This window comes from Camelus dromedarius, chromosome 8, assembly GCF_036321535.1.
Source record: "Camelus dromedarius isolate mCamDro1 chromosome 8, mCamDro1.pat, whole genome shotgun sequence".
Taxonomy (NCBI): Eukaryota; Metazoa; Chordata; class Mammalia; order Artiodactyla; family Camelidae; genus Camelus; species Camelus dromedarius.
Window position 1 is genome coordinate 72,062,945 of NC_087443.1, and position 14,176 is coordinate 72,077,120.

At 38.5% G+C, this 14,176-nt stretch overlaps 1 protein-coding gene across 3 annotated transcripts in view; it reads right to left on the reverse strand.

Annotated features, from left to right (window-relative positions):
- Window positions 1-2,977: 2,977 nt before the first annotated feature.
- The window catches only part of FAM204A (family with sequence similarity 204 member A), a 28,788-nt gene continuing 17,589 nt past the window's right edge, over window positions 2,978-14,176 (reverse strand). For all 3 annotated transcript variants that reach the window (XM_010998940.3, XM_031461847.2, XM_010998939.3), the window contains 2 exons: window positions 3,471-3,577; window positions 2,978-3,175 (listed from right to left, as the gene is read on the reverse strand). In XM_010998940.3, the coding sequence (XP_010997242.1) occupies window positions 3,124-3,175; window positions 3,471-3,577 (159 nt within the window). In that variant the 3' untranslated portion in view covers window positions 2,978-3,123. The remainder of the gene's footprint in view (window positions 3,176-3,470; window positions 3,578-14,176) is intronic.

Genomic DNA, 14,176 nt, shown 5'->3' on the forward strand with positions numbered 1-14,176 from the left:
GCCTGACATTAATGTTCTATTACCTCGTCTCCTCAAACTTTACCTCTTAAAAAATTACACACAATTGGCATCTTACTTAAATATCAATCTCATATAACATTTTTTATAGTTTAGCAGGACATACATTTCTAAAAATGTGATATCTTTACCTAACAAATGAAAATTTGGACTTCTGAAAATTAACCTTCATATTTTAAGAATGAAATTCAAACTTGTCTCATCAGAGTAAAGAATAAGCTAAGTTATTAAAATATTTACAAGATAACATTTTAGACAAAAGGTATCAGGATAACCGGTAGACTTTAAAGGTGAGGTTTCAAGCTGTTACTCAAAGTCCAGATAACATTTCATTCCTGTCCTTGGCCTGCCCCTCCCTGAGCTGTCTCTCTAAAAAAATAAGCATGTTTAAAATATGGAGTTTGAGATTCATGATCAGTTGCAGAAACCTGTTTAACTACTGATTTATAGTTTTGGCCAAGGTATTTAACTCTGTCATCAGAACTAATTATAGCAAACCTGAGATTATATATTCAAACTCTCCTTCTGGTGAAAGAAATAGAATGTTCTGCTGAAAATGAGAAACATCCTGAGGGCTCCCAAAGAAGAATGCACTATCAACTTTACTTCTCAGAACCAGTGCTGTAAAGCTCAAAATTACTATTCTTTAGTAAGGTGTTTTAGCCTGAAGTACTTAAACAGTAAATCAGTTACATTAATGCCATACCCATGGCCCAAAACATATTAATCTCAGTTAACAATAACTGACATTTACATTACTAATCTAATTCAGGCATTCTGCTGGTAGTAAATGCACATGTTAAAGCTTCAGGAACTGAAGTTATTACGATCCAAAAAGAATCCTTATTTTGCTGTGACCAGATGGAGAGGGCAAATGACTACACTTTAGGGGCAACCTGGGTATTCTAAGAATAATGTCCCCATTTTAATGCTTTAATGAGTAAAATGTCTAATTCGAATTAAAGCAGATTAAAAATAAAGTGGTCCCAAATGACGTGCCAGCAGGGCTAACCCCAGACATCCAGGCCCTTCCTCCCCATTAAATCCTCTTCCCCTCCCACTCCCTCCTCTTATGGGCTGTTCTGGAGCCTTTCACAAGCCAGGCCCCCGAACGGTGGGGACTTACATGACATGGCTCCTCTTATCAAATGAGTCCCCTGCTGCCCGATTCCACCAGAGAGCCTTCCACTCAGGGAAAATGCTCCCATCCTGAGATGGATGTGAGACCCCTGGGCAGGGCGGAGTGGGCAACTGCCAGCCATGGAGCAGGCAGAAGATGGGCTTTGACAGCTGGTCTCTGGGCCAGGGGCTCCCAAATCAGACCCTAAAGGAAGCCACTCTGCCAGGCCTCAGCATGAGCAGAGTGGGAAACGTTGCCTGCAGGGCTCACTGAATGCCCCAAGGAAGCAGACACACACGGGAGAAGACGAACCGGCCAGAGACCGCAGGGCGACGCCCGTCTCAGGCCGCGGGAGTACTCACACCACCCGCCTGCTCAAAGGGGACAGTCCTCACGCTCCAGACAAAACCGCTGCGTCGTGCAGTGGCTCGTTCCCCCATCAGGGCCTTTTCAGAGGAAACATTTCCTATACTCTCAGTTTGTATTCACCTATTAGGAGCTGGAAATAAGATGTTGTAGGTAAACCATGTTATGATTATATCAACAAAACCCAACAGGAAATATTAAATCATAAAATGTAAGGTTTTCCAATATTTGACCTGAACATCTTTTCATGATGAATTCTTTAAGTACATATACCATCTCCTAAAACCTTGCTTTCTCTATACGGCTTTTGTCACCTAAGTGGGAGCAAAATAGGATTTCTGTTCTCTTAAACAGCAACTAGTTGCTCACTTATTCCAGAACATAGAAAAAAAATTCAATATGCCACCATAAATTAGTAAAATTTGGTTACTATTTGTAAGTCTAAAAATAACAAAAAATACTACTAATAATGTAATTATAATCATGACTCACTTTCCATGTTCCTGAACCCATATTATCACCTAGAGGAAGGCGGTGGCGAAGGCTGAGGAAGGGAACTGATGGAAACCACAATAAGCCGTTAGTTCTTCACCTCTACTGAGCTCCAAGAGGGAGGTGCCAGAACGTCAACGACCTGCCAGAAAGTCAGAACGTCCGGCTGCGGTCTTGTTCACCAGCTTGTCACCGGATTTCTCCAAGCCCCTTCTGACTAGGGCAAGGAAGCACACTTCTAATAGAAACCACTTCCCATGGCCCCACTCTCCCTTTTACCCTCATTCATTCATTCAGTCTTTAAAGGAGTGATGGGGAAGAGGAGTAAAACACAATCACACCATGTTCTTAGACGGTTCAAAATCACTGTGTCTTGAGTCATAACTATCTAAAACAATTACACCAACTTCTCTTCTAAGAACCATCTCATAATTTAAAGAATGACATGGCTGAGAAGAGAGATATTGAGGAAGACATTTCCAGGCAGAGCTGAATTTAAATCAACCTCCAAACACTACATTCTGTCCTTTTCTAAAAATTGTGTTATTTAATCTGAAGGTACCCCAAAATTCACCAAGTGCTTTTATTATGTGACTGTGAAATATCAACTCTTTTGCTCCCAATAAAGAACCAATAATTACTTTTATAACACTAAGATAATTAAAGTCATCTGTAGAGACAGTATCAGTTGAGACCTTCTTGCACTTGTAACTAATCCATTATAAACGAATGCCAACCTTAAACACCCAGCACCAGAGTAAGTGCAGTGACCATGAGTCCAGACAAGAAAGGAGCTCGTTGGCTATGCAACGCCAAATGGGTGAAAGATAAAACTGATTTTACACTGGAGGTCTATGTAAATAAATAAATAAAACCCTATCTTTTCTTCCCCATATGTGTGCTTAGATTTCTTGTACAAATAAGAGAATGCTCCATTTCATTCACTTCAATGGGATGAACTCTAGAAAAAGACTGAAAAGATTTGATAATCAACTCCCAAATTTTATGCTTATTTTTCCTACTTTTATCGATTTCCTGACATAGTTAACATAAGCAGGAGAATCTTCGCAGTAAATCGAGCAATTGAAGACTCTAGTGAAGCCTCAAAGGTCTTGATGGCTGGCAAGTCACATATATCCCATGTTACTTTTGGTTTCCCACCTCTTCTTTGCTTCAAACCTAAAACAAAGAAAATCTCAACTTATTTCTAAATACTTTCCTGAAGTAACATGTTTACTAAGTGTCAAAGTAAAGTAAACTTAAAAAGCTTTCACATACTCCATCAATTACAAAATAAACATCAAACAGGATGAAGAAATGCCTCCCCCCACTATGATCTGATAAACATTCAGCCAAGATACAAAGAATAAAATGAATAACAATTCACACACAAACTGGATTCACAAAACGTATCACGGGAGTTCGGTAATTCCTATGAAGTTAGTAGAATTACTAATAAAAATCTTTAATTTACCCCCAGGCAAGTTTCTTCTTTTTTCGAGCAACTTGTGAATTTTCAGCATCCTTTTTGGCTTTTACAAAGTTGTGGCAGGCAATCGCTTTGGCAATTTTTACACCAAGCTAAGAATTACAAAGGAGAAAAAGGAAAAAAATGAAAATAAATATTCCAGCTGACACAAAAACTACAATGATACAAACACTCGAGAGCTTGTGGGTAAGAAAGCGATGTTTACATTGCTTTGGACACAATGAGAACAGAAATTCTTAGGCTCAGGCCCCCTTGAACCACCAAAATACAACTAATGCAAAGCTGTAGCCCCTACTCCCCTCATCTCCTCACCCCAGGTGCACCAGTCTCCCAGACAGAGATCCTTCCCACGCTAAGGCCCCTCGAGGGTCCACAAGGGCTGTGGATGAAGATCTTGAAGCTATTTCAGCATTTCAGTGGCCAGACAGGAATTCACCCCTGATAAGGCTGCGCAGACTGACAGAGACATCAAGTTTCTTTGCTCTGGGCGAGAATTACAGCAACTCGGTATGGTTACACTGGTTACCTCATGCTGATCAGGAGCTCTGATTGGCAGTCATAGATGTGATTAATAAAACATGGGAAAGCTAATTACTACCTCATAAACACACTTTGTGTGATGGGCAATAGCTTCTCACTCACTGACAGAAAAAAGAATGTAAGGAGTTCTAAGAGGCAAAAAGGTGGGGCACCAGGACCACAGAACCTAAGTGTTCCCTCTGGGAGGCCCTCCATTCACGCTCCTCCTTCCGCCCACCCACCCCAGTCCTGGAAGGTCCAAGCAAAACAGCCTCCTCTCAGCCCCACCCTCCACAGTCTTCTCTAAGTCACCCCTAAGACAGTCTTTGTTTCTGTATTTCTCCAGCCCTTCAGCTTCTAGGCCATAACCTATGGTTTTCACGCTGTGCACTGCACAGCTCTCTGGCCGCAGAGCTGTTGCCCAGGAATTGTCTCCAGGACAGGCACGGTGATCTAGTTTCAGTGGGCTCTGATCTTAAAAACTCCTGCCACCCGGATGGCTCAAAAGTATCTGCTCAGAACCCAGGCTAAACAACAAAGGCTAAAAATCTCTTTCTGGTGTTTCCTTTTCCATCTCTGCACTCAGCCCAGAGCATTTCAGCAGACAGCACACTCGCGGGCAGGTAGAAAGGACCCGGAAGCCACTCTCAAGTCAAAGCATCACAGCCCGCGCTTTAGGACCTGCCTGTCAATAAGGAGGCAGGCAGGCAGCTAAAGGCCCGTGTGTAAGGAGAGAAGCTGACTTAGGAAAGTGGGGTTCGGCATGTCTGACGCTCCTTTCAGCCTCTCTTGGAGAACAGTGAGGATAAAACAAACAAGCAGTCATCAAGCACCAACTGGGGTTTACAAATAAGAACAAAAGTAAATCTGGTTTTTCAGTCCAGGAAAGAATACACACAAAGAATGCAAGTAAATGGAAGCAACCTGACAAACTGGTCAACACCAGAAGGAAAGCCACTGAAGGAAGGGTGACTGACTGTGATCACGAGCCCACCTGGAAAAGTAGACCAGCCTCAGTCTTCCCAACACGCAAGCCAACACCGGCAGCACTACAGCTATCATCAACTTTTTTCACAAGGACAACATTCATTCAACAAATATCATGTAGGCACAGATGCAGTATTCTGCCAGGCACTGTTGTAGACACTGGAGATACAGCTTTGAACAAAACAGGGCTTATTTTCAAACTAGGGGGCTGGGGAGAAGGGGTTGCCAGCCACATCTGACTGCTCCCTTCCTGACCTTGTCCCCTTAGCTCCCTTTTCATTCCCAGTTCCTTATCATAGAAAAGATCATCTAAGTCAACTAAAAAAAGGATAAGAATCAAAGGTCTGTAGCCTCACCATCTAAGGAGAAAAATGAAACTCTGGACGAATGCTGTGGCATAATTTATCACTAAGATGGATCTCCTATTGACTAAAAAGCCATCCATTTGTCACAAATGTTAAAAAAACAAGATAGCACCTGCCTGGTAAGGCTCGCCAAAACTGCAGCAACAAATCCCCAAACCTCACTGGCTGAACTTTCACTCCTTGTTTCACTTAAAGTCAGCTGTGGACTGGGAGGGGCTCTCCATTGTGTGGTGCCAGCATCTCAACGTGTGGCTTTAGAGGTCACTGTGGTAGAGGAAGAGAGAGCTGGAGGGTCTCCTGCGGGCTCTTCAACGCTGTAATCCAGAAGTGACACATGGCACTTCTGCTCACAGCCCTCTGGTCGGAACGACTCACACAACTCCAGCTAGCTGTGAGGTGGCACACTGGGGGCACAGTCAGTGCACCAAAGGGACTGTCTACTGTCATAACATGCAGTCTGCTGCCTGTGTCTAAGACGTACGCTGGGTCTCTCCACGTTCATGTAGGATATTTAGTCTCCTCTCTGTCCCCCAGCTCTAAAAGGTAAAACACAGAGCTCTCTATTTATAGTCAATCTGATCATACTCCCACATGTCAGACATCAAATGCAAATTTGATATGATGTAGTTTTCCAAGACTGCCCCCTAACAAAAGTCCCACTCAGTTGAAGACATATTTAAATTGAACCTGTACTTTGAGTATGAAACAAAAATGACCCGAACTATATTTGCCATGTACCATCAACCACATTATAAAATTATTTCCTGAAACTGCTGTAAATGAAGATGTAGCTTACTTACATTTTTAGCTTACTGAAATTTCCCAATATGGGTTTTTTGGATTTGGGATAGACAAACTGAATAGCATCTCAATGTATCTGGACACGAGGTCATTTGATTTAAACAGGACTCCTCATCTCAACACGGTCACATAATCTTAGAATATAACGTAAAAGCTTTTCATTTTCTAGCAGTATGAAGGCAAAATCCAGCACCATTGATATCACAGTAAAGATTTAGAGCACACGTGCCATAAGACATAGTATAAACTTGTCAAAAAGAATCCAGTATAATGTAAGAGACACGCATTTACATGAGAGGGCTCCATCACTTTGTAGACTAAGTAAATACAATGAAAGACTGCACACACACAGGCAATACTTTCAAAGAGACCTGTTTGTATGGAAGGTGCATTTTCTAGCTGTATTTTGCCTGGGGTTAGATTAAATGGAATGTTCTTTAACTGACAAACATTAAACAAGCCTGGTCTATGCATTTTACAGAAAGAATCTTTAAGTTTGTAATGATGATGAGAAGGCATATCAATTTTGTGTCCTTCACATGCTTAAAATGAAATGTGTTTCACTTATTCCTGTGGCAAAAGTAAAAAGAGCAATATTTGGAAATATGAAAGAATCATAAGATCGCCTATAGAAGAGGCCGTTGAGAAACATTTTCCCAGGCAAGATGACTAACCCAACTTCCAGAAGATAAAAGAATACCGTGCTATGTTTCAGTATTACAGACAATATAGGCCCACAAGAATCGCTCCTTTGCGTCGTAAAAAGAAAAATGTATCTTTATGCCCCATGTAAACATTCCAAAAGCTTGATCAATGGTTTTTACACTAAAAATCTGTTTCAGGTCATCAGATAACTACAGCAACACAATGTGGGGAGAAATTTTCTTACAGGAATAAAAATATATACAGAATTCCTTGTATGTGAAGCCAAAGTATCAGCATATAGAACATCCAATATTTTGCTGCATTTTAATTAAGGTGTCTAAACATTATCACAAAGAACTGCAAATTGGTCAGAGCAAGCGGTAAGGAAAATTAAGCTCTAAAGGCTTTTTATCACCATATTTCAGGAACCAAGGGTGTAAAATGTTCTAATTTGGGATATATTAAAAGCCATAAAAGGTCTTTCAAAAAGATTAATGGTACTTTGCTTGGATTTAAGATAAGGGCTTTAGCTGGTTGGAAAAGCAGGGCCCTGGCTGGACCCTTGAGGCATTCATCTTTACAGCCACTTGGAAGATTTGTAAAAGCGTCTGCATAACCTCAAGCAAATGCACGGCGACATTTTTTTAATTCCTTTCAATTTTACACGTTTAGCCTGTGTAAATCATATTGGGTTGTAAAATAGATATAATGGCACATCTTGTAACATAGCAGAGATTTTTAAAAGACAAACTTTCAAAATAAAGTTAGTTTTTGCTAACCCTTGCCATTCTAAAGTTTGCTGATAATCGTCTGAAGCATCTGATTCAAATAGCTTAATCCAGCATAACTGTAAACTTCCTATCCATTTCAAAAAATATTTCACTCATCTCAAAATTACTAGCTTGCAACAGAGTTATGAAGTTTTCCTCCCTTTTGAACACTTGCAAGGCATTTATTTAAAAATACCAATTATCATACTTTAACTCTTTATGGAATAATAGGTCTCTATGAAAAATATTTATGCCATTCTCTTTTGTTCTTTAATTAAATGAAAACAGATGTTTTCTGAAGTAAAGCGGAACCATTACTGGAGTACTTAAAGTGTTAAGGTCTTTAATTTTTATATCAGTTTGGTCGACAATTCCTGATTGTCTTTACTCAAGCTCAACATTAATGTCAAGCAAGTTACCTAGGAGACGAAAGAGATCAAAGAGACAAAAACCCCTCCAATGTCTGATTAATCAAGCCTGCAAACAGCTTATTTCTTTTCGCCTGCATGCAAGTATGAAAATGAGATTCTGGGAGCCGAACATTGTGCAGATTTGTTCATTCTTATCAGAACAAAGCCAGCGGCAGCTTATTTCATGGATCATTGGCACTGTCATCAGTGCTACACAGAACGGGTGACAGCTCCTCATTTTGAGGCTTGAACAAAATTAGCAAAAAGTCGGCACAAATTAGCCTCTCATCTTTTTGGTAATATGACATTATTCATTTACTTTTTATCCAATTTTTAATTTTTTCCTTGTCAGCTATCCCTTTCTAGTGTCTCTTGCATGGCATCATAAAATGCCTTCTTAAAAACAAGCAGAGAAATAGCCAAAGTTGAAATAACATGCAAAGTTCAAAGAGCAAATAAGAAAAAGAACTTCCAATGACTGATGATGCTTTATTTTTTACAACTTTCAAAACTTTGCATGCATATTGATAAACAGCTCAGAACACCATGCAGTTAAGGAGTTTTACGAAATCGGTAGTATATTTCAATAAAGAATACGATGTGGCTAATGTTTTTCACTCAAACCACACGTTAATGTGGCATGTGGGACGGTAAATTCAGGATGTCTACATGCGGATTGGTACCTTCCTCTGCAGGGTCATACCTGCAATGCTGAAGCTCTGATGACAGCAAATAAGCTATTCTATATCCAGTCATGTAAACTTGGGCTTTAAATCAAGTCATGTTCTCTCTCTTAGAGGAAACAGCCTAATTTCACTGTCATTTTAAAATGTGCACGCAGAGGCTTGTATGCGTGTGTACATATACGTGTATCCATGTGTGTGTACAACTGTACAAACACCTATTATTTATTTTTATACCCACAACTTCGTATCAGTTAAAGCCAAATGAGTTTTTATTTCAAAGCATAACATAACAAATCCTGTTTTTAAAATACATTATAAGATATATTTGTATAGACATACTGTATATATCATTTGTATGTGTATATATACACATATATAATTCACCTTGCAATTTATTTTTTAAAAAATGTATTTGGTCCATGAGATGTGATATCCTCAACTTTGATTTCATAGTGAAATAGTTTATATAACACCTGTTTTAATGATGACTATTAAGGCTTCAAATTATATGTAGATTACAGTATTCCAAAGGAAGGAGAAAAGATGTTATACTGCTGAAATTACTCCTGGATATAGACATTTACATTCAAGCAACTTATTCCATTCATAAGGGGAAAAAAGCATTAAAAAATTAACCATAAGCTGTTAGATGCTTTACACAGTCCCCATAAGAAAGACAGTTTTTTTTTAAAGAACTGTAGTACTGTTTTCAGCAATTTCTTTATCTCTGTTCTTCTAAGTAAGAAAGCTTATTAACAAGCTTTGAACTTAAAATCACATTTACAATAATGTGCCATCAACAGTTTTATAAGCTAATTAGAAAAAGATTAATTAATGACTGGCTGCTAATAAAATGGCAATCATGAAGAAAGAAACCAAGGGTGCTAAGCTTCAACTACCACCAATTAAGAGCTAATTACAAACAAATTATATATGTGTTTTGCTGTGGGCTTTAATTTACTAAAATGGTTTTAATTAAAAGAGAAAACATGCTGATTAATTGAACTGCAGAAAAAATCTACAGTATAAACTGTGCTTTGTCTGTCTCTTTAATTAGACTTGTAACATCTGAAATCTTTTTTTAAGGTTTGTTAAAGCACAGATAAACAGAATTAAAAGAGACCATAAGGAACACCATTCTAGGTGATCACCCAATCACTCCCCAGAGGTTAAAAGAAAATGTCCTCAATGCAATGTGATCTAAAAAACACACCTAAAAGCCTGAGAGAAAAACCCATCACCCAGCACCATTTTTGTTTTCCTCATATTAAAATGCTCCACCTTCAAGGCTGTACACCATTTTTTTGTGGGAATGAACATATTTTAAGCTCCGTGTAAAGGAATTCAACTAGACCTTCCCTCACCTGGACAGGCAGAGCTTATTTCCCATACGTTGCGCCAACTGTTTATCTATATGAAAGAACTGAATTACTTTCAAGAACTAAGGAGAACAAGGCTTCAAAGAATTAAAATCACCATTTAAAAGCCCCCGGACTATGCACAGACTACAAAATGACACACAGAGGAAAAATCAAATTAAAAAAACCCTGAGAAATGAGCAAAGTGCATGACAGTGAGTCGGCTCTGGATGGTCCTGGCCAGGGGCGCACACCCGGCCCGCCCTCCCGGGCAGGCGCCCAGCTTCCCCAGTGGCTGATCCCTCTGCCCACAGGGGAGCCCATTCAGCGGGGGCGCTCTCTCCCCAGTGTCCTACATCCTCCCCAGTGCTCATCAGTGAAATACACCACAAAGAAAGTGGTCTGACACTGCTGTCTAACTGGGAAGAGGAAAACACAGAGAAAACATAAGGGATGGAAGGCAGGGTAGTAAAGTTTCAGAGGGACATAAAATAAATTTTGCCAGAGTCTGCAGGAAGTAGGTGACTGTATGAAATAATGTATTCTTCATATACATCCCTGGTACTAGCAACAAAGGAACTTTCCTTTCCGTAAAAATAAAATGTTGAAATGGAGATACTCAATTTTAAATTCTTCATCTGTATAAATGAGTGCTATTTAATGTATTTTTTACTTTGTTTACCCTATCTTCAGTGGCTAGAATCACAATAATTAAGAAAATAGAAAGCACCTGCCATCCCTTTTAGGGTCACAGGTTCTAACGATAAATTCTTATGATAGCTAATTGGAGTATACATTCAGCTTCATATTTGAACAAATTGTTTTACCTTTGGAATCACAGTTGTTACAATATTTCTACAAGAAATGTTACAAAAATGGGAAGAAACTAATTTTGCCCTCTAGATTATAAATACTTTGAACCACAAGATTTGCTTCACTATAATGTCTTTCAATTCACCTTTGTATGTGATGCAAACATTTTTCCTAAAATATATGAGCTTTGAAAACAGCACTGATGAGAAGTAACTTCAAACTTACCAAGTTTGTCAGTATTTCTATCTCAAAAATTTAAACAAATGTTTCAATTCTGAACTCTGGATATGAGAATACTTCAGGTACTTTGACGTTAGTAAACCTGTCAAAATTGTACTATTTAAGAGGGTTTTGGTGTTGGTGGAGAACTGAACCTCTTATTCCATCAAGACGACACAGTATGTACATCAACATAAAATCAATAACCGAAGTGAAAAGGGTGAATTGCAGCCATAACTCTCTCAGGGAACGGTACCGGAAAAACTCTGAGTGCTAGGGCTAGTGCCACAGCACCTGAAATGTTTCTGAGAAAGGGCCACCACTTCTTAGACTTTAACATAAAAAACAGAAACTATCTTCTCAAATATATACAAGCCTCTTCAATAAGAACACCTGCAGATTTTCTAGGAAATTGCTCTAAAAATAGAACTTAGGCAACAGATTACTACTGCCCAAATTTAGAGAGTATTTAATTTATTTAACTAGGAAAGAATACAACTCACTCAATTTAAACATTAGTTTTCTTTTTTTAAAGGCCATTCCTACCTTTGTTATTTAAATATTAACAAATTATTAATATTTCAACATTATTAACTTTACCTATGTTTTGGAATCCAAAAATCTAAGTCATCTATTCAATGAATTTAATAAAATTAAATTCTCAGCTTAATACATACTGCCAATGTAATAGTTATCTATATCTATAAAAAGAATATTATCAAAGTGAGATACAATTTTTTATCACTTAGACTTGTGATACCTTGGTTAGACTCTAAATAAATACTATGCTCAACAGCACTAAAAGCTAAAGTCATTGCTTCAGGCCTCCATTCATAAGTTGGAACAAAAGAGTTTAAAATGTGAAACATTTTATATGTCATTACTCCAAATTGAAGGGGTTTGTCCTTTACAAAGATAGTAGCAGATTATAACCAATATATCTCAGTTGTAAATATTAATACCTTGCAAATTGTAAAAAAAACAAACAAAAAAACCCCAACTTGACTATTCTTTCTAAGTTACACAAAATGGTTATAACGTTACAACATGAAGTGTGTACTGATGCTTTCAAGGAATTAAGTTTACTTGGTGCTGCCAAAGATCATCCTATTTGAGTCACTTATAGAAAAAGTCATCTTTAAGGGCATGAGTTATACAAAGCTTAAACAAAATTCACAGGCAACGCCCCCCCCATTTCTGCCCTGACATTGTATAGCTAGAACTGAAAACAATCCATCTAGTTAATGCAGGTATGACTCATTCAATAGCAGAAACTCACTGTCTGTTGCCAAACCGAGTTGGTCTTTATCTACAGCAGGCTAACATGAAGATGCCTAGAGAAAAATTCTCTTTCCAAAATGTGAGATTCAACCGAAGTGCTGCCTACTTTATTAAATCCATGCTTTAGCACTTCATTTTAAAACACTTGTTTCTACTGTTTTCTACAAATTGGTATCGTAACAAAGATAGTGTGTCAGAAAAAGACAAGTACCAAAGGATGGCATTTTCAAGGTTCACTCTCAATGAATGGAATCCAACTCAGGCCTGAGGTTAACAAGCCACAAACATGCTCAAACATGTGTGTGTAGGCATATGGATATACACATAAATAGTATTTTTTAAGAAAAAAACCCTTTTTTTGCAAATTAGAACAGTTTCATCAGTATGACACAAACCCAAGTACATTCTTCCACTTTGTCTCTCCTCCAAGACTGTTAACAACAAAGACAGATTTAATCAACAGGAGGGACAGTCCCAAAGCACCCACCTTACTACATGGCAAAACTAAACATGACAGCACAATCTAGGTTTCCAACACATGAACGTGAGCCATGCCCCCAAACCAGGTAATATACATCTTTAATGTCATTAATTTAAGGGAATACAATTCTGGAAAAATAAATGCTTGCTGTGTCATAATGACGGTACACTGACAGCCTTTCTTTGCAAACCGGTTTGGTTTGCTTTGTGTCCTGTTTCGAGGAATGGTTTTCAAGGCCCATTCTCAGACATGGTTCTACTTTTGGCTTCATTTTTCTCAATACTGATGCTGCCCTATTGGTTTCACAGGCTTATAAATGTTAAACATCAAAAATTAGTTTCACTTATTATGGTTGGAAAAGGCTTTAAGAACTCTGGGATCTGTGCCTCTGAACAAAGGCTTTATCAGCAGGTCCCAGTCACTGCTTCTTGAAAAAAGAACACAGTACTGATGAAAAACCAATATACCTGATTTCCTAAAGGACACCTACCATGCACATATACCTTTAACTCATAAAGGGTTTCTGCCCCAAATCACAATTACTTACTTCTCAAAATCCATCTTTCATATCCATGGTGATTAGCACCAAGGAATAAAAATTTAAAAATTAAACCTCAAACTAAACTATTTATTCAAGAATTCCATCTTGATTACTTTAGTTATTCTTCATGGGTGGTTAATTAACATGGCATCAGTATCTCTCCAATGTCTGTGTCTGAACAGCAAAAACTTTCCAGATGTTTTTCCACTTATACAAGGAAAAGAATAAGGCCCAAATTATTGTTTTTCCCTTTAATCAGAATTCTTTAACCCCACGCTAAATAAATTTATTTTACTAGAACAAAGTGTTATATCTGTATGGAAGTAAAAAGAACACTTGAGAAAAATGTTTACTATCCTTATAAGTGCTGAAAACACTATATGTTTCTAAAGCCATCTCATTTGTCATAACATGTGACAGGAAATAACAACTCTTACGATGGAAAATACCTAGTCAGTATTATACAATTCCCATTTCTAAAATAGCAGCACGACCAAACAAAATACAGAAACTTAATATCCTCAAAGGAAACACACATTTCGGAGGCCTCGAGGCACCACTCCGTTGGCTCCGACAAGCAGTCCACATGGCAGGGAAGGGAAGGGAAAGCTCACGAGTGACCACTGGTGAGGCAGACGAGGTGGGGAGCCAACACGCAGCCACTGGTGGACACATGGCCACAGCGACCCATCCCTCCCAGCACATCACTGAGGAAAACCATATCCAATCCCAACTGTCCAGGTTTACTGAGAGACTTAACATAGATACATAAAAGATCCTATAATCCAGTATCTCATTTAAGGCAAATTTTAGAT